This window comes from Hemitrygon akajei, chromosome 15 (genome assembly GCF_048418815.1).
Source record: "Hemitrygon akajei chromosome 15, sHemAka1.3, whole genome shotgun sequence".
Taxonomy (NCBI): domain Eukaryota; kingdom Metazoa; phylum Chordata; class Chondrichthyes; order Myliobatiformes; family Dasyatidae; genus Hemitrygon; species Hemitrygon akajei.
In genome coordinates, this window is record NC_133138.1 from 78,888,559 (window position 1) to 78,909,643 (window position 21,085).

The 21,085-nt window shown below is 42.0% G+C and overlaps 1 protein-coding gene across 2 annotated transcripts in view; it reads left to right on the forward strand.

Annotated features, from left to right (window-relative positions):
• The window catches only part of LOC140739492 (slit homolog 3 protein-like), a 611,537-nt gene extending 591,502 nt beyond the window's left edge, over positions 1 to 20,035 (forward strand). For both annotated transcript variants that reach the window (XM_073067845.1, XM_073067846.1), the window contains 5 exons: positions 799 to 929; positions 7,448 to 7,602; positions 10,878 to 11,160; positions 12,295 to 12,500; positions 16,537 to 20,035. In XM_073067845.1, the coding sequence (XP_072923946.1) occupies positions 799 to 929; positions 7,448 to 7,602; positions 10,878 to 11,160; positions 12,295 to 12,500; positions 16,537 to 16,778 (1,017 nt within the window). In that variant the 3' untranslated portion in view covers positions 16,779 to 20,035. The remainder of the gene's footprint in view (positions 1 to 798; positions 930 to 7,447; positions 7,603 to 10,877; positions 11,161 to 12,294; positions 12,501 to 16,536) is intronic.
• The last annotated feature ends 1,050 nt before the right edge of the window (positions 20,036 to 21,085 follow it).

Genomic DNA, 21,085 nt, shown 5'->3' on the forward strand with positions numbered 1-21,085 from the left:
TTCTCAGCATTAATCAGCAGCATTGCAACCTAACGCTGGTGATTAGTAACTGAAATACCAGCAAACAAAACAGAGCACGAATGGGGGCTAGCAACTCATTTGTCAATCCGAACCTTATCATCCCTCGAGCTCATTAAGATGTGATAGTACACCTACAAAATCCTGAGCTCGCTCAAGAACCAGTCTTGACTATACAAGGTTCTTTAGCACCTACAGAATCTTGGAAGATCTTCTCTGAGTGCTGGCAGAGAGCAACTCTTCATCAACCAATTAACCAAAACTCCTCATGCACAGACCTAGGCTAGACAGACCTCAGGATGGATGTGGTGTGAACTATCCTCTATGGTGTTTTATTGGACAGTTAGATTACAATCTAAGTGAAATATTGAATAAAACTCCTTTTGCTCAAACCCACTTGGAGCATGAGAGGACATCACCAAAAACCAAGGCTGCTGTCAATCGTTTTGCTCAGGGATATTGAGATTGGTGTAAAATTCATATAAGTGATGAAGAATGCACCGCTGGGCCAAGGAGACCGTTGCCATGCCGTGAGGCTCTGTGAATGTGTGAGGTTAGTGAGCAGATGACCAGTAAAATGGGAAGCTGTCAAAAGAAACTGAAATAACTAGATCAGAGATGTAAGTGAAAGTAAATTTCAGAAAATCCCGATAAACCTGGTCTAACATACAGCCCAGGAACAGGCCCTTTGGTACAGAATATCAGGGGTTAAAGGACTCATACCTGTGTTCTACTGTTCCATGTTCTGTGATCTAATATATTCTCTCTCTATGTGGCTAGGTTGCAACTGACAAGGACAATGGTCTATTACTCTACAAAGGTGACAACGATCCCTTGGCTCTAGAACTTTATCAGGGGCATGTACGACTCATATATGATGCATCAAGTTATCCACCTACCACTGTGTACAGGTGAGTTTTCCCTCACTCAGTATTTGCTTGTACATTTCAAATTGCCATCTACACTGTGGCAGAGAAGGGCTGAATTACTCATGAGTTCCCAATGGGGTTGTATTTGAAACAAGAAGCGATACAGTGCTTTACACTTGACGAGGGTGAAGATATCCATTATTTTTGCTAGTGAGTGAGAAGCAGAGGGTACCAATGAGTGCCAGTATGGGGCCTCATGGCAATAATGATGGCCAGCTGCCCCAGTATATCTGTAGCTTGGACTCTCCACACAGTTCAGTGGAGACGCAATTGTAGCTGAGAACAAGTCATGGCATTTTATGACACTGAAATTTCTCTGCTCTCTACAATTCATCTTCATGTAAAAATTCAGCAAGTTACAATGAATCCACGATCTTCCGTTGGAGTCATCTGTGCATCAAATAAGGCAATGCACAGAGGAGTTGGAACACCCAGCTGTGAGTACTGAATATCTGGGTGGTATAGTCCACATTTCAGCTCATTAATATCAATTACATAATTTCTGCTTACTATGCAGGAGCTGGCTCAAAGGTGATGTGGACATCTGCCCTCATCAATTGATTAATAAATGTCACAAAGGCAGCCATTCACTACTTGATCAAATGGCTTTTATAGATTGTCCACATCTGCAGGCTCAGAGAAGGGCAAACAGCTCATGATCTCTAATTATATTGATAAAGGAAGAGGTCATCATTGACAACAGTGTTTCATTACCATAAGATTAATGAATTCATATGTGTGCTGAAACCTTGCTGCTGATATTAATTCCATTGGTTAATGCATTACCCTTTTATTAAATGTCACACCATTATCTTATTAGCACAGTGAGAGAGATGATGCAGGATTTAAATATCCGAGTCCAATTAAATCAAGGCTTGAAGAAAAGCCATCAAATACCAGATTTCCCTGAGCTGGGATATATAGATATCTTAAACAAGCAACTCCTATTGGAAGGTTTGAGAAAGCTTTTCATTAAATTAGGATACCCAGTGTCATGTCAAAGGGCTATTTTCAATTTAAGTAAAGTTTTACATAATTCTTAGAAAGCAACACATGCAAGGGAACATTGAATAATTGTTTACTGGTATATACAGAGTTTGGCAGTCTTATGTATCATTCCCTAACACTAACTGACCTTGCCATAGCCTTGACTTTTGTTCAAGTCACCATTCTCTCCCATCTGCTACGAAGGTGCAACCAGTGTGTATGCTCTCCACCTTGCGTCTGCAGAAGTCTGTCAAAGTTTTAGATAACATGCTGAATCATCACAAACTTTTAAGAATGTGCAAAGGATTATTCAGTTCCATAATAACCCCAGCCCAAAATACCTAGTTTTTATTCATTTGCAAAACATGTTTGTGACAAGATCAGTGCTTAATATTAATATAGAAGGGTAGTACTGGACTTGTGTTTAATGATGGAAAGTTGTTTTCAGTGGGGTCCCATGGGGTTCTGCACAAAGTTTCTGTAAGAACTGTAAGTAACAACTTTGCAATTGATACTAAGGTTGAGCATGTGGTTGATAGTTATAAAGAAAAGCAGCTATAGAAACATGACAGATAGAATATACCCTGAAGATGAATAAGGCTTTCCACTTGGAGAGGAAAAGCAAGGCATGACAATTTATGAAAAATGGTAAGATGCAATGAAGAGTGGAACGGATTTGGAATTCATGTCCAAAGATACATGAAGACTGTAAGACAGGTACATAGAATTGTAAAGTAACCATGTGGGATATTTGCCTCTCAGCTGAAGAACAGAATATAAGAGCAATGAACACAAATCAGAACAGATTAAATTTTCAGATGGACCATAGCTCAAATATTACATTAGGCTGTGGTCACTACATTACAAGAAAGACAGGAGCAAAGATTTGCAAGAATCAAAATGATAGGACTTCAGTTATGAGAAGAGAATTGCGAGACTAAGGTACTCGGAAATGAAGGAAACTACAAGGAGACTTGTGAGAACCCTAGACTAGTTAAGTAACAGGTATCTATTTCCCTTAAATGAGGGCTAACTAACCAGTGCATATAAATCTATCGCAAAATTACTTATAGTTTTCACACACCTCCTTCTTCACACCCACATTCCAGACGCCCGAAATGAATGTTGACCTCCACTGACTCTCGGTTGCATTCATGCATATGCAGACATCTGAGGTCTAATTGTTCTGAAATGCATTTTAAATTCAATCTGCAATCCACATTCAAATCTAAAGACTGGTTGCTAGTGGAATTAATATTTGCTATATACCCCAACTACAGAGTACACTTAACACTGGGAAGTGAGATTCATCTATTCATTTTTTTGACTGAGATAGACATGGTGGATTAAACTGGCATTTAAAGTTCACAGTTCCTTGAGTTTTTGGCCTTCCCTAATTGTCTTTGAACCAAATGGCTTACCAGGTCTTTTCTGAGGGAAACCAACCACAATGCTGTGGTTGAAGTCACATGTACATCAGATGAAATAATTATTGTAGATTTGCAGAAGGACTTTGACCAAAACCCCAACAGTAACAGTGTTGCTGACACCAGCCCTTTGTCCCAGAGTTATTAGTGAACCAAATTTATAACCTCTGGCTGACAGGTTAAGATTTGAACGTCTGCAGATTATGAACTCGAGGTTACTTGTCCAGATTTCCGCTTGAGTGGCCTGGTAAGAATAACTGTTCTGGGATTTTCTGCTTAAATGTGATGCAGCATTGGTGGAGACAACTGACCCTGAAATGTCCCAGATGTTGTCTGCTGACATTAATTATCTCAGTGTAAACAAGTATTGAATCTATTCATTGTCACACAATCAAATATCTTTGCATTTTAGGTCAAAGATTTGCTGAGAGTCATCGGCACTGTCTCTCCTTGGAGGGTGTATGTTGTATCAGCTGACGCAAAAAACAAGTGTAATGCACAGCTTGAAAGTAAACCATATTTGTGTATAAAATTTAGTCCAGAACTAACAACTGATTCGGATGGGTATTTGATGTAATTTACTTGTTTATTCTGTGAGAAAGCAGTGACTCGAAAAGCTTAAACAGCGGGTTTAATGGCTCAGCTGAGAAAATATGCTGTTTCGTGTCTGTCAGGGTGAACACAATGAAATAAAGACAGAAAATATTGGTTGACTCCCCTTCATCCAGTGCCAAGCCACTGTCTCTGTCTGTCTGAGAACATGGAGATTTATCAGCGATTCCAAAAATGGACTCTGACTGAACAACAGTGAAATCTGCAAGCTATCTGTGGGAATTGGAAATATGTGCATTAAATAAAGGGCGAACTTCTGTGTAAATGCTTAGATTAATCAAAATTCTTCAAAACAATTCCTATGTCACTCTGTGGGGCTATTTGCTTGGAGTTTTGTGCTGCTGGCTACGTTTGGCAGTCTTTCCACCTCTCACATCTGTGTAAGCTCAGTAAAAACGAATAACACGGCAGTAAATCAGCAGAATCACAATACCCTGGTTTGTGGTTCGGCTGGAAATCTCCAACAGCCTAAAAGGTGTACTTCTTGCTGGGAGTCACAGGCTTTTTTCAGATCCAAATGTTTTAGTTAATCAAGCGGAGGTCACAGATCTCACAATGAGGAGTGCAGCAGCACTGACAACAAACAGCATATTTCAAAACGCTGTACAGTCCGTGTTCCAAGTGACTTAATTTGACCTCACTACTTCCACCTGCATTCTCTGAGCATTCAAAGTCAGATTGCAGCACTTGGTAGGAGGTCCTATAGGGATCATTATAAATGAAAATAAAGAAAAAATGGAAGTCTGAAACAAAGCTGAAAAGTGCTGGAAACAAGCAGCAGGTTAGACAGACTCTTCATCAGAATTGGCAAAGAGAGAAAAGCAGGTCAGATTTACGTTGCAGGGAAAGCAGGGGAGAAGTTGGTAGGACTAGAAAAAATAAAATGTGTGATTGGGCGAGGCCAGGTTAAAAGGGTTAATCAGATGACAATGATGCTTCTTTGTCTGCATTATGCATTCCTGCTTGCAGGGCTGTGGGATAAGCCAATAGAGAGAAAAAAGCTGAGGGACAATATGACAGATATAATGACAGGAATAGACATTTCTCATCCAGTCTGAGAAAACCAGTTACTGGAAGTTGGAGAAGTTGATGTTGAGTTCAGAGTGCTGCTACGTGCTCAGATGGAAGAAGGGGTAATGTTCTTCAAACTTGTTTTTGGTCGTGACCCACAGAACCAAGCTTCCAAATTTCCCTCAACCTAAGTCTGAACTTACAGCTAACTCTATTTTCTAGTCTACTTCCCTGATGTTACCCTCTTCTCTATGAGATGCCCCACCGGCTCCCTCAACCACAAAATCCAAAAATTGGTGACTACCCAACTTCTCGTCCTCACTGCCGAGAATCTGAAGGTCAAGGTAGTGGTGTAGTTTCCTGGCAGACAATATTTGAATAATGTCACATCTAGTAAGAGCATAACATCTAGGAGCAGAATTAGGCCATTTGGCCCATTGAGTCTGCTCCACCATTTTATCATGGCTGATCCAACCTCCTGTAACCCTTCATGCCCTGACCAATCAAGAATCTGATTCAGATGCAAGTCATCATTAACAGCTGGCTACCATTGCACCCTGTGCTGCCAAATTGCCTATGGTCAAGTCCCCATTCTACAACTACCCATAAAGTTGAACCCACGTAAGATTGTGGCTTGATGTGATCTGTGCATGCAGTTTGCCCAGCATCTCGAGATAGGCTGTACGATACTGGCATGTGTGATCTCCCTGTGCGTACAGCGTTAAATTCAAATGGCAACAAGTATGTAAACAACGATATGGAGGCCCACAGTCCATTCTGAGAAGCTGCACAACAGTTTCACATTCGTCACTGCTAGAGCCATTTTCTTTGTCGGTGTTCAGGATGAGGATGGAAGTCCATCTTCCTGTAAAACTGCAATTGAAAAGGGTACTAAACACAGACTGTGTGTGAGTACAGTATTTAACTTGGATTAGCAGTTAATACAAACGTTTGTATATGGGTGCAGCTGGGGGGCTGCTGCCTTCCAGCTCCAGTGATATCCAGCCTTCTCCCAGTGACTTGTGTCTGTTTCTTCTAGGTGACCCGGTTTTCTCCCCGGCCCCAAAGATGTCCCGGCTGGTCAGTTAATTAGCTGCTGTAGATTGCCCTAACGTGTGGGCGGGGAGTAAAATGTGGGGGAAGTTGATGAGAATGGGGAAGAATAAATCAGGATTAGAAAAAAACAGGTGCTTGATAGTCAGTGCAGATAGGGCCAGTTTCTATCCTGTGTGATTATGATTCTAATTAAAAAGAAGCAATTCTGTCTAAACTTCCCAGTATTAAACTTCTGATTTCCAGTTACCCATATTATTGCCTCTTCCTGGCAACTGTAGCATTCTACTTCCATCTCCAAGCTTCCTTCCACCTCTTCCCAATTATTCCCAGTGAGAAGAGTTAACCCTACTTGTGGTCTTGTGTTTACATCCATGGGAAGACATTCTGCCATTGACAGGGAACCAAACCTGAAGTGACTTTTGTTTGGAGAATGAAGCCATGTTGCTGTTTGAGAAGTCTGGGCCCATATTCTCCAGAATTCAGAAGAATCAGAGGTGACCTCATTGAAGTTTATTGGACTCCACAGAATGGATTGGCAGAGGATGCTTCCCCTAGTGAGGTGTCTAGAACCAGTGGTCGTAGTCCCAGAAAAAGGGTAGGTCGTGCAGGGCCTAGACAAGGAAACATCTTTTCTCATTCAGGTGTTGAAACATTGGACTTCTCTGATTTGGAGGGACTTTGAGGCTTAGTCATCAAGTTATTCAATTCAGATTACTGGATATTGAGAGGATCAAGAGATATGGAAACAATGCAAGGAGATGGCATTCAAATTGAAGGTTGGGCATGATCAAGAGAAATGGCAAAGCAGGCCTGCGGCCTGTTGGCCTACTCCTCTCAATCAACTCTCACCACTCGTCCTCCTTTCTCTTGTGCAATCCTGATTAACAAGTACACAATATGAAAGGCACTCCCAGCCCATCCTTGCGTCGTCCAATGATACTTTACCACAAATATAGTGTAGTCAGTTTATCTGTGAGAAATGCGTAGTAGAGTAGCGGTTAGCCACAACGCTATACAGAACAGGAGACCTGGGTTGAAGTCCCGCCGCTGCCTGTGAGGAATTTGTACGTTCTCCCCGTGACCGCACAGCGCTTTCCTCCAGGTGCCCTGGCTTTCTCCCATAGTGCAATGATGTACCAGTTGCTCATTGTAAGTTGTCCCGTGATTAGGCTCAGATTAAATCGGGGGATTGCTGGGTGGCGTGGTTCAAAGGGCAGGAAGGGCCTACTCTGTGCTGTATCTCAATAAATAAATCCAGGATCTATTTTACCACAAACGGCAGCGTAGTAATGACCAGATCATCTGCTACGTTACCCTTTGCCGGGCTGTTTGCTCTGCATGTCGCTCAACACCCGGGAGCCTTATCGGCTAGACAGCTCATTCTGTTTCTATTCTTCCTGTCCGCAGTGTGGAGACGATCAATGACGGGCAGTACCACACTGTCGAGCTGATGATGATGAACCAGTCACTCAGTCTGGTGGTGGACAAGGGAACCCCCCGGAGTCTGGGCAAGCTCCAGAAGCAGCCGACCCTGAGCCTCAACTCCCCGCTCTACATCGGAGGTGAATTTGTTGCTCCATTTTACTTCTGCTCATCCCACCATTACCTTGGTCTCGTGTTCCATCATTTCTAATCCTCTTTGTACACAGGCAGGGAATAATCCCGCATGAATGCAATCGGCTCCTCTGAGTCAGGCTCTCTCACACACACTCACACTCACTCTCTCACACTCTCTTCCCCTCTCTCTCTCTCTCTCTCTCTCTCTGTCACTCTCTCCCACTCACTCCACTGTCACTCCTCTCACACACTCGCTCGCTCACGCACTCACGCACCAAGGTATTTTGGTATTTTCCTGCTACCTATTTATTTTGCAGTTGCTTTTAAAATACCCACAATTTTCTAGTTAATTTGTTAAGTATCACTTGTTTGCCTCTAAATTGGTCTGACTGTTCAAAAAATCAAATAATTTGCATTAACATCATTCCTTTTCAGCTGATGAGGTTCTTAGAAACATAGAAAACCTACAGCTTCCTGTAGTGAGGCAACCAGAATTGAGCACAGTACTCTAAGTGGGGTCTGACCAGGGTCCAACGTTACCTCTTGGCTCTTAAACTCAATCCTGTGGTTGATGAAGGCTAATGCACCATATGCCTTCTTAACCACAGAGTCACCTGCATAGCAGCTTTGAGTGTCCTATGGACTTGGACCCCAAGATCCCTCTGATCCTCCACATTGCCAAGAATCTTACCATTAATACAAAATTCTGCCAACATATTTGACCTACCAAAATGAACCACTTCACACTTATCTGGATTGAATTTCATCTGCCACTTCTCAGCCCAGTTTTGCATCCTATCAATGTCCCACTGTAACCTCTGACAGGCCTCCACACTATCCACTACACCCCAACCTTTGTGCCATCAGCAAATTTACTACTCCATCCCTCCACTTCCTCATCCAGGTCATTTATAAAAATCATGAAGAGTAGGGGTCCCAGAGGCACACCACTGGTCAGTGACCTCCATGCAGAATATGACTTGTCTACAACCACTCTTTGCCTTCTGTAGGCAAGCCAGTTCTGGATGCACAAAGCAATGTCCTCTTGGATCCCACGCCTCCTTACGTTCTCAATAAGCCATGCATGGGGTACCTTATCAAATGCCTTGCTGAAATCCATATACACTACATCTACGGCTCTACCTTCATCAATATATTTAGTGACATCCTCAAAAAATTCAATCACGCTCGTAAGGCACAACCTGCCTTTGACAAAGCCATGCTGACTATTCCTAATCATATTGAGCCTCTCCAAATGTTCATAAATCCTGCCTCTCAGGATCTTCTCCATCAACTTACCAACCACTGAAGTAAGACTCACTGGTCTATAATTTCCTGGGTTATCTCTACTCCCTTTCTTGAATATGGGAACAACATTCACAACCCTCCAACCCTCTGGAACCTTTCCTATCTTCATTGATGATGCAAAAATCATCACTAGAGGCTCAGCAATCTCCTCCCTTGCTTCCCACATTAGATTGGAGTACATCCCATCCGGTCCCAGCGATTTATCCAACTTGACGCTTTCCAAAAGCTCCAGCACATCCTTTTCCTTAATATCTACATGCTCAAGCTTTTCATTCTGCTGCAAATCATCCCTACGATCGCCAAGATCCTTTTTCATAGTGAATACTGAAGTAAAGTATTCATTAAGTACCTCTGCTATCTCCTCCGATTCTATGCACACTTTCTCACTGTCACACTTGATTGGTCCTATTCTCTCACATCTTATTCTCTTGCTCTTTACATACTTGTAGAATGCCTTGGGGTTTCCCTTAATCCTGACTGCCAAGGCCTTCTCATGGCCCCTTCTGACTCTCGTAATTTCATTCTTAAGCTCCCTCCTGCTAGCCTTATAATCTTCTGGATCTCTATCATTACCTAGTTTTTTGAACCTTTCGTAAGCTCTTCTTTTCTTCTTGTCTAGACTTAACAACAGTCTTTGTATATCACAGTTCCTGTACCTGATCATCCTTTCCCTGTCTCATTGGAATATACCTATGCAGAACCCCATGTAAATACCCCCTGAACATTTACCACATTTCTTCCGTACATTTCCCTGAGAACATCTGTTTCCAATTTATGCTTCCAAGTTCCTGCCTGATAGCTTCATATTTCCTGTTACTCCAATTAAATGTTTCTCTAACTTGTCTGTTCCTATCCCTCTCCAATGCTATGGTAAAGGAGATAGAATTGTGATCACTATCTCCAAGATGCTTCCCACTGAGAGATCTGTCACTTGACAGACAGACAGACAGACAGACTTTATTGATCCCGAGGGAAATTGGGTTTCGTTACAGTCGCACCAACCAAGAATAGTGTAGAAATATAGCAATATAAAACCATAAATAATTAAATAATAATAAGTACATTATTCCAAGTGGAAATAAGTCCAGGACCAGCCTATTGGCTCAGGGTGTCTGACACTCCGAGGGAGAAGTTGTAAAGTTTGATGGCCACAGGCAGGAATGATTTCCTATGAGGCTCAGTGTTGCACTCTGATACAGATTTACCTCACAGCACCGTTGTAGTGAATTGCTCCGTATGATCAGTATGCAATAATGAACTGAGCCGCAGTGAAAAACCTGAAGCAGCACACACAAAGTGCTGGAGGAACTCAGCAGGTCAGGCAGCATCTGTGGGAACGAATAAGGAGTCAATGTTTCAGTGTCCTCAATGTCCTGATTGAGACCCCCTTCACCAGGACTGAAGAGGAAGGGAAACGGTGTCAGATTAAAAAGGTGGGAGAGGGGAAAGAGACTAGCAGAAGATGATAGGTGAAGCCAGGTTTGGTGGGAAAGGTCAAGGGCTGGAGAAGGAGGAATTTGATAGGAGGGAATAGTAGACCGTAGGAGAAAGGGAAGGAGGAGGGGACCCGGGGGAAGCAATGGGCAGTTAAGAATTGAAAGATCAGAGTGGGGAATAGGGGAGTGGTGGGGGAATTTGTTTACCAGAAGGAGAAATCAATATTCATGCCATCAGGTAGGGGGGTACCCAAGTGTTACTCCTCCACCCTGGGGGTGGCCTCATCACGGTACAAGAGAAGGCCATGAAAAACTTATCCTGCAAGTTGTTCAAACAGATCAGTTCATTACAATGGTGCATTGAGGTGGAACAAGGTAGAGCAATAACTGCAGAATAAAGTGTTATCGTTGTAACTGCTGACTTCTCCACCAGCGGACCAAGGCTGAGAGCTAAACAAAACTGTCTGGTTCACCCAGCAGCCAGTGGGTACCTTATCAACCTCCTCTACACTTGTGCCAATTGTTTGTCGTTAAAGGAATCCCCCCAGTGTCAGGGGTAGCAGGACTCCGCCAGGGTCCCGAACGGAATCTCAACGGCTTCCACGGCTGCATTCACGACGTCAGGATCAACAATGAGCTGCAAGATTTCAGGAGTTTGCCAACGATGCCGCTGGGCGTCTCTCCAGGATGCAGGTCGTGCAACATCTGCAAACATGGCCTGTGCCGAACCATCGACCAATCCAGCATCACGTGCGAGTGCCACGCCGGATGGACTGGGCCGCTGTGTGACCAGGAAATCAAAGACGTCTGCGCCAACAAGTGAGTAAAAGGTTTGATTGGTACCCAAGAGGCGTGCAGCAAAATGGAGTTAGCAGATTGTAATGGAACACTAATTCATGTGTCATGGCTCTACAAATTCACATTAAAATACTGAAGAAATGTACCTGTATTCTGAATGTCCTGTGCCCTTCAGTTAATTCACGCAAACTGAGAGAGAGAGGGGGACATTTCTGCATATTTTGTAAATGAATATGTATGTTGACAGACAACAGCGCCACCTGCTGTCAGTAAACACCAACCTTTTCACAGAGAGTGACTCTGTCACCTTGGCCTGTCGTCTCCTGCAATAACCACAGTGGGGCGCTCTCTTCCCTTTCTCACAAGTATAAAGTTTACCGGTTACTTGTGATATTTGCATATAGCCTCTCAGGTTCCATCATACTTTATTCTTAAATGTTACACATTACTTTTTGCAGTTTTGACACCATAAAGTGCAGATGTGGCCTGTCAAAATATATTTTGATGTACTACTTTTTAAATGTATGCAAGGTGGTTTGTTTGCATTTTTATATGGTGTCAAAATATCTTCTGAGATTGCAAATACATACTTTATCAATTTAACTTACCTTTTACCACTCAGCCTATTCAGTCCATCGAGGCCAAGCCAGCTCCCCACAAAACAATTACATTGGTCTTGTAGAACTGCAGCTGAATTCTGTCACCTAACCATCAACATCCCTTTCAATTAATTTGTCATTTACTTACACTGAGGAGACATTCCCAGTAGCCGGTTACCAGCCCATTGTTTGGGATGTGGCAGGAAGCCCTCCTCATCCTGGGGAGAATGTGCAAATTCAACACAGGCAGTAACCAAGGTTCGAATTGACCCAGTGTGTGGAGCTGTGATGAAGCAGAGCTCAGTGCTGTGTCACTGAAGTAAGCCCCTCACAGGTAATTTTCTTTTTGCACTATTTATTTACCCCCCCCCCCCTGGATCCCTGCCAATGTGACATTAAGACAGAGAATGTGAGGAAGATGAGGCAGCATCTATGGTGAAAGGAGATGAAATTAACCCACCCTCCACTGGTATAAGAAACTTCATTTGCTGACACCCCTCTGCCCTGTCATCTTCATTCAGATCGTAACTGCATTCGCCCTTGTGCTTCTTCCCAGATGTGTTCATGGAACGTGCGTAGCGTCTGATTCCAGCTACCGCTGTGTGTGCAAAGACGGCTTTGTTGGCAGGTTTTGTGACAAGGACAAGACGGTGGCCGGTTGCCAGAATTTGAAGTGTGGCCACGGCCGTTGTAAGATCTCCGGGAAGGGGGAGCCGTACTGTGAGTGTGATACCAACTTCACGGGCGAAACTTGTGAAACAGGTAAGAGAAGATGAACTGGAGGGCTAATGATGCTCATTTTGTATGGCCTGCTGGTGTATGTGTGGGATCCACAGGTTCTTCCACAGTGGCTCTGGCCAAGGAAGGTAGCAAGATAGAGCAAGACCTTCTTTAGTGAGCACAGGGAACGTACAATGAGTGACAATAAAAACACGGAAGTGCTGGAAATATTCTGCAGGTCTGTTGATTTCCGAGGAAAAGATCCTTTTCCCAAAATGTTAATTCAGTTCCTTCTCCCACAGAAACAGCCTGACCTACTGAATATTTCCAGCATTTTCTGCCTTTACTTTGGAATTCTAGTATCTGCAGGTCTTCGGATTTTCACCAAACAGTAGCCAATGTATCAAGCATCATACAAGTTCTTCTTAAACCTTCTATCACCTTCTAACTATCCTCCTTCCATTTCCCCCACCTTTTCATTCCGGTGTCTTCCCCCCCCCCCCCCCCACCCCTTCCTTTCCAGTTCTGCAGAAGGGTCTCGGCCTGAAACATCGACTGTTCATTCATTTCCACGGATGCTGCCTGACCTGCTGAGCTCCTCCAGCATTTTGTTTGTGTTGCTTCTTAAAACTGTATCAGCACTCAGTGTACATCACACTGCTTTCTGTAAAGTACCTAACACATAACACATTCATCGAAGCACCCTACATCAGGTTAGAAATTAATTATTTATATACATGTGCATTGGTGAATCTATACATATAACTACATAGCAGACATCTATAAATTTAATTGACTTGGAGATATCCAGAAGCATTTTGATCTCTTTAACTGCAGGGCTGCTCTTTCTACTTCTGAGGTAGTCTTGTGACCTTAGAGCAAGCTGCTCCATCGTTGTCCAGCTTGTTGCTATGTTTTGATCCCTTATGATCTAAAGAATCTCCACTAAAGATATTTCCTGTGACTAAAGGAAACAATACCAGACAAAAAAGGAGCCACTGCCATATAACCATATAACGATTACAGCACGGAAACAGGCCATCTCGGCCCTTCTAGTGCGGGCCGAACGCTTTCTCTCACTGCCATTATTATTCTTTCGACACTTGTCTCCATAATTACACCCTTTGAAAGTTGCCTCACATTCTTGGATAGGATCTCCATTTTGGAGGGCATCTTGTTTCTTTCCTCAGAAATTAAGCTTTCCATATCAAAGGGTTCGGGCTGAACTCTCCCATCAACAACGCGAGTCCCAATCTATACACCTGGGCCCAATCTGAAAGATTTGAAACATCATCTCCCACTATCTAGAGACCCAATCATTTCTTCCTGGTGAAACACCACCGGAAATTCGTCCAATCTGGTGTTCACAGCGTGGTCCCCTCATTGTTATAAGGAAGCTCAAAGCAAAGTTAAGGAAAGGCTCCGCAACCCCAGCTGGGGAATCCGGCTACTTTTCTGATTCAGCTGTGAATTCTGTGAGTTTTCATACTTTCCAGAAAATGACTACCACTATTTCTGCCGAATGTCAAGAACTCTTTCTCTGTTACGTCACATTCGATTGCTACCTTGCTACTTTCCCTTCAGCAATCCCCAAAGCAGCATCCACTGGACCTCCACATTGGCATCTAGCAAAGCTAGATAGAGTTTCTGAGGAAGCGTACTTCACTGAAGGTGAGCAACACAAATCGTGGCTAGTATAACAAAATTCATATCATTCGACAGAAATAGTTCTTAAATATAGAAACACTCATATATTCCAGCATGAACCCTGCTTTAATCGCTAATATTGCTGAAGTACCATTGACTGTAATTTCACGGGCTGCATTACATGTTAGGCCAGCGATTACAGGAGAAACATGATGGTAAATGAGTTTAATGATTGATGATACAACACTAAATTACATTGCCTGATCCCAGTCCAAGCGATGAGTTTCATTGTTGGAAGGCTCCAGTCTTCGAACCCACATTTCCATTGTTACAAGGATCTGCCCCTTTGTAATAATGATCAGAGAGGCACAGAGGGAATCTGTAATTACTGACCTTATTGTCTCAACTGAAGAGCACATGAATTTACACAACTGAATACTTGGTGTACACCTACTAGGTTTTCCTGACCCTCCAGTCAAAGAGTAGAAAAGGTAACACCAGAAAAAAGGGTCTATGCTGGCCATGTGTCCCTCATGGTCCCACTATCATCTCCACGTGTTTGTGGGGTGTTCCGTATCTGTGATGGAGGATCTGTGGAGAGAATCATCACTGCCAGTGCACTCGAAACATCTGCTTTTCTATTCATTCCTTACCAGTTCAAATGTTGTATTTCAGTGTTATTAGCTATGGTTCATCTGATTGACCTTTAACATCTTCCTATTGGCTCTGGTCCAGGCCAGCATCCATTTATTGCCCTTCTTCCGCGAGGACAACTGGTAATATATGGCACTTTGTTCTGTTTGACTCTGGATCAAATCAGTAATCAGTTTGAATCACAGGGCAGACACAGACCACACCATTCACAAATCTCCATGTTACATTATATCAGAGAACACCTCACAAATAATTTATTTGGAAATAATCTCTAGTCCAGCAGATTACCTGAAGCATCGTTGTGTCTACTTTGAAACAGTGATCAAACCAACTAACTTCACTTCACAAAATGGAGGATGCTAGGCAGCTTCACAAAATGGAAGTCTCCATCTCCTTCAAGCAAAGAACAAAGACAATTAGTCTGCCTGCTCCCACTGTCCTTGATTCATTTGAATTTGCTGGTTTGTAGACTAAGTTCGTTCTGGCCAACACCTTTTATTTCTAAATTCTCCTTCTTGGTTTCCAGTCCCTCCATATTCTCACCTTCTCTATGATTTACTCCAGCCTATCACCCTGCATTATGTGCTCCCCTCCCACAATACTGCCCCCTTGGGCATCCCTGAATTTAATCACTCCATCAGCTCCAGATCTCCCATAGCTACCTTTCTGATGATCTGCACTGCAGTTTCTTTATGCAACATTAGATCAACTCATGTTTGATTCACTTCAGTGTAGCATTTTTCACACATTTAATTACTTCAAATGGACAGCTTAGATGAGGGAGACAGCCAACTGAGAGGGCATGTTGGCCAGTTCTGAAGATCACTTTCACAATGTTGACCAATACCCAATTTTTGCTTTGTATTTATTCATAAAAAATTACAGTTTACTTGTAAAAAGTATACTAGAAATGTAAGTTTAACTTGCAATTACTAGAAATGTAAATCAACAATTAATAAAGCAAATTAACTACAATTTCTAGCAAAGGAGAAGGCCAAGTTGACTGAGACTAAAAGGGATTTGTCAGTTAATAGGGGGGGGCATTGCTTGTCAGTGCAGAATGTTTATACCCAAGATAGTTATTTACAAATCCAATTATGAACCTCAGAGAAATAGCTTTGCCAAATAAAAAGTAAATTATGAAACAAGGACCGATTCAAACAAAATGACATGTTTCCTGTCAGTGGAAAATTGAAAACCTGCTGGAAATCTAAAATAAAAAACAGAAAATGCTGGAGGCAATCAGATCAGGCCAGATCTGGGAGAAGAAAAAAAACAGAACTAAAATTTCAGTATGAAAAACCATCAGAACTGTAAAGGGGAAGATGATTAAGCATTTGAAGTAGAAATGAACAGAATCTTCTGATGGGAATCTGATTAAATCGTGTGGAAGGAGATTCGTGGATCAGATACACTGACCTGGAACTACATTGTAAATTCTGCTTAATAATATCACCAAAAGGTTAAGCCTTAAATCTTTGTAGTCCTCTCTGGGAAGTCCAGAATTGTACCAGGCCCACAATTCCTGTTCCTTGGTTGGTTCTATTTGAATCCCAGGGCTTACTGGGCTGGAAAGGGTTTTTGTGGCTTAATTTGCCTCATCCACTCATCAGTAGATGAATCCCAAATTCAGATCAAAATCATTATCCAAAATGCAGGATGAATGCAAAATGGTGTTAATCACTCCTGAAAACTGTATGGCCTCTTGGGAGAGTTAAGAACACTGGTTAAAGGAGATAGCCCCAATAAAAGCAATCTTGTCTATTTTGGCTTCCAGAGCTCCTTTGTCAGAAGGAAATGATCCGCGAAGTCTATCGCAAACAGCAAGGATACGCCTCGTGCCAAACCACGGCTAAGGTGCCCCGGCTGGAGTGCAAGGGGAGCTGTGGCAACAGTGAGTGTTGTGTGCCGCTGCGGAGCAAGCGACGGAAATACGTTTTCCAATGCACGGACGGATCCTCCTTTGTGGAAGAAGTGGAGCGGGTTGTTGACTGTGGCTGTGGGAGTTGTTCCTTGTAGGGACCCAAAGCAAGAGAAAGATTCAGAGCAGCGAGCGCCTGCAGGAAGAGTTGGGCCCATTAACTGTCATAGTGGACCAAAAAGAAATGCAAATATATTGTAAGATAACAAATAGAACCTATTTTTATTATTAAAAAAGGACTATTTTCTTCAGTTATTACTAAATATATCATATCACCTGGGTAAATGTATCATACTGTGTTCCCTGTGCAAGATATTTTTCTTACTATGTTTTTAACCTGACAGGAGTTCAGAAAACTCATCCCTTTGGTTGTTGCAAAAATGTTTCAAGGGGCTATTTTCCCTCCATCAAGATTTGCCTTGGGAGGTTTGAGCCTTTTGAAGAAATTGAAGCATTGGTGACAACCAAAATATCATGAGGAACATCAGCAAACACCAGCTGGCTTTTGGTGTTGTTACACCCTCAGCGGCCACCTCTGTACTTCATGATAAGGACCCAACGGGGACCTACCTACTTCTGTGTCACTGTCAACGTATCGCAAATCGTATTCTCCGGATGCTCACTGTTAACAAGGGTGGAGGGAACCCAGCAATATAGCACAGTGTGAGGAGCACACTACAGTTAGACATAATTGTTATAAAGTTTCTGCAGGATCCCAGCGCATCAGTAACTTTGATAATTGGTAACTTTGATAACCCCAATTACAAACAAACAGCATTAGTTCAGTATAGGGCAGCCATCTGATCCTGCAATGAAAGATTTTAAGCCCAATGTAATGCATCACATAGATGCTAATACCAGACACCATTGATGGAAGGTTAGACATGATTTGCAAAAGTCTGTATAGTATGCACTGGACTGCTGGAAACAGTAACATCCTCCATCACACAACAGAGTTTATGTTGGAAATTTCCACCCACCACATATCCAAAACAGGAAAAAGCCTGAAATAAGGAAAATTAGCCACAAATAAGACTGCATTTGCACCTTAAACGGTTTGCTTGTTATCTATGCATGCTCCAACATTAGGGTTTGAACACCACCTTAAAGATGTTTCCTGTTTCTCCCAAAACCATTTAATCATTAGCTTTTCATCTTTGACATGTATAACAGAATGTCTAGACTTGAGGCTCCTGTCCCAGCTCAAATTGTCCTTCAGCAGATCTGTGAGACAGTATTAGATCATTAGATCACACCATTCAGAAAACACTTGACAACTCTTAATTCTGATCATCATTATACACACACCACATCAGGAAGTTACAAGTTATTTGCACTGAAATTGGATTTGGTGTATTCTATAGCGTGCACAATAGCAATGTACGACTGAATTATACTCTGGGATGACTGAAGTATTTATTCATTTTCTGTCTGACAACATGTCCCCCAAATCTGATATCCAAGCTATCTCCCATGTTCCAACCCCTCTTCCAAATATCTTCTCAGGAGATTTTGAATGTCTGATATTTGGCTTCTCAGATGAAGAAGATTTATTGCTTATCAAGTCAAACTCAGCTCTCCGAGGCATTGATTTAGAAACGCTGAGAAATAAATATTTAAGTGGAGAGGTAGACGATGGAAAGAACATTAAATGATATGACTTGGTGCATGTACACAGAAGGTGATGGATGATAAACAGGTGTTGAATTTTCTCCAAAAATCTGTTAAGAAAATAAGTAATGAATTACGCACAAGAAGGAAGGATTAAGGTGACAGAACTTCCATTTCATTCTGTCTTCTTACAGGATTCTTTACACATAACTTTCCTTTGATGTTCTAGACTTGCCCATGCTTTTGTTTACCCAGTGATGGTCAACCAACGCTCAAAAGAGAGGTCATTACTTTTGAGTCTAGACCTCTGTGTTAATTGAAACAAGACACCACAGCCCTCTGGCAAACACAACTGCCCATGAGGTGTGCCATTACCTCAGGGTGAGTGGAGCTCTGTAATTCTCCACGCCATTTGGGGAAAAAATGACAAAAACATATAATGGGAAAAGGAAAACAAAACAGTGTGTGCAAGATTCATTTGGTGCCTTGCATTTATCTGAGAACTGCAGTATTTACCCAGTGCTTAACTGTCTGCCCACTTATGCTGTATTAACCCAAGTGCCTTAAGTCAACCACATGCCTTACTCATTAACTTGAGGACCTTGCATTCAATTGAATGCTTCCCTGAGGATTTGATTGCATTGAACATTAATCTGAAGCCCTGAGTCAACTCAATGCATTATATAATAGCCCAAGGGCCTCCGGTTCATTGAATGCCTCATACGTAAACATAAGGGCTTCACAAGTACCTCATCTATTAAGGAGAGGGCTTTGCAGTCAACCCAAATGCCTTATAAATTATATTGAGTATCTTACAGTCAAATGAATGCCATGTATATTAACCTCAGTACCTTCACATAACAAAGCACCTTAAATGCTCAAGAGGGAAGTATGAGACATAGTGCTGTCGATTTTCATAAGTAAAATGGCAGAGGTGTTTTAAGTTTAAGGGAAACCATAACAACTAACTTTATTGTCAACCAAACGCAGAACATAAAGTGCAGTAAAAAAAACTTCATGTCATTATGTCATCACGTCAGACTCTTAAAGTGAGCCCCAACTCAATATTGGTGGTTGTGAATTATGCATATGATTATGCCCCTTGCATTACCCCTTGCATTACCCTCCTGCTTCTGCACCGTTGAATGGGACAATCAGCAGTTCACCCACTCTCAGTGAATAACACTTGCAGCATGAAATTGATTCCCAGTTGGCAGAATGCCATGGTCTAAATGTTCTACAGGACATGATAAATGCACTCTTTTACATTACTTCTGTAAGCAGTAAATATTGCCTTGAAACTTAGAAACCAAAGGGAACTGAGGTGGATTTTGATGGCAGGCAAACACCAAGGTGTTTATAGTCTTTGTGAAGAATAGCTTCCATTCTGTACCTTTGAGGAAGTCTGGTTACAATATGGTAAGAAAACATGAACAACTATATTTAATGGAAGACATATTTTTTCACTTTCCTTACTGATTAGCTCACAGTATATGATCTATATGTATGACGATACTTGAGCCTGTAGGGCAGAGGTGCTGTAGAAAGTTCATGCAAAGACCCTGACTCTGATTCACTCTGTTTGACCATGTATTCAAGGAAGTAAGCCTCTGACCATTTTACAGATTGCAGGTGCTTAATCCTTTATCTTTGTTTTACAAAAATATGTACATTTTTATGTTATATATTTTGTGAAATGCTACTATGTCTTGTACAAAAAAATTAAAGTGTTTGCACCAAGAAATTGACAGAATGTTATTTTTCTTCAATATTGGGTCACTTTTAAATCAGTTGGGGTAGCATGATAGTGTACAGATTAGGACAAAGCTCCCCCCCCCCACCCCCACCGTGACCACACCAGTTTCTTCTGAGTGCTCCGGTTTCCTCCCATTGTCCGAAGAAGTACCATTTGGTAGGCTAATTGGTCATTGTAAATTGTCCCGTGATTAGGCTGGGATTAAATCCCAGGATTGCTGGGCGGGATTGGTTTAATGGGCCAGGAAGGGCCTGTTTTTCTGTGCTGCACCTCAATAAATTAATTTAATGCTTAACTATAACTGAAACTGATTTACTATTCTATCTACAATCAGGACTTATTGCACCAGATCTATCGGCATTGAACCGGCTCCAATTTCACTTCCGAAGCTTTACCCAAACTATACAATTGTGTAGTTCACCGATATCACAATGATTCAATATATATCCAGAGTGAGGAACCGCTATTGATTCAGCTTTGAGCATTCAATGAATCAACCTTGAATTTAAAAATTATTGTTGCGTCTCTGCTGATTTTTTAGAACTATAAAAAATCTCATCTCATTCTGATTGTTACCATTGGGAAAGAGGTACAGATTCCTGAGGGCACACATTCAGGAACAGCTTCTTCCCCTCCGCCATCCAATTTCTGAATGGACATTGAACATTTTTTATTTCTTTTTTTTGCACTGCCTATTTTCACTTGACTATTTAATGGACATACGTACTGTAACTCAGTCTTTGTCTCTGTCACTGTACTGCTGCCATTAAGTTAACAAATTTCACGACATGTGCCAGTGATATTAAACCCGTTTCTGAAATAGTTCAGTGCTGAGTTTGCATGGATTCAGTAAGAATTGAACCCAGCTGCCTGAGCACAGAGTTTGGATTGGTGTGTAACGATTCTGTATTGAATCTACTCATTCTGCTTCGCACAATTTTCTCAAAGCATCAAAGTTTCAACACTACAGCAAGCTATCCAGCCATTGAACTTCACCAGCTTCTTGTAGAGGTCACACCAATCTCTTTCTCTGTTTTT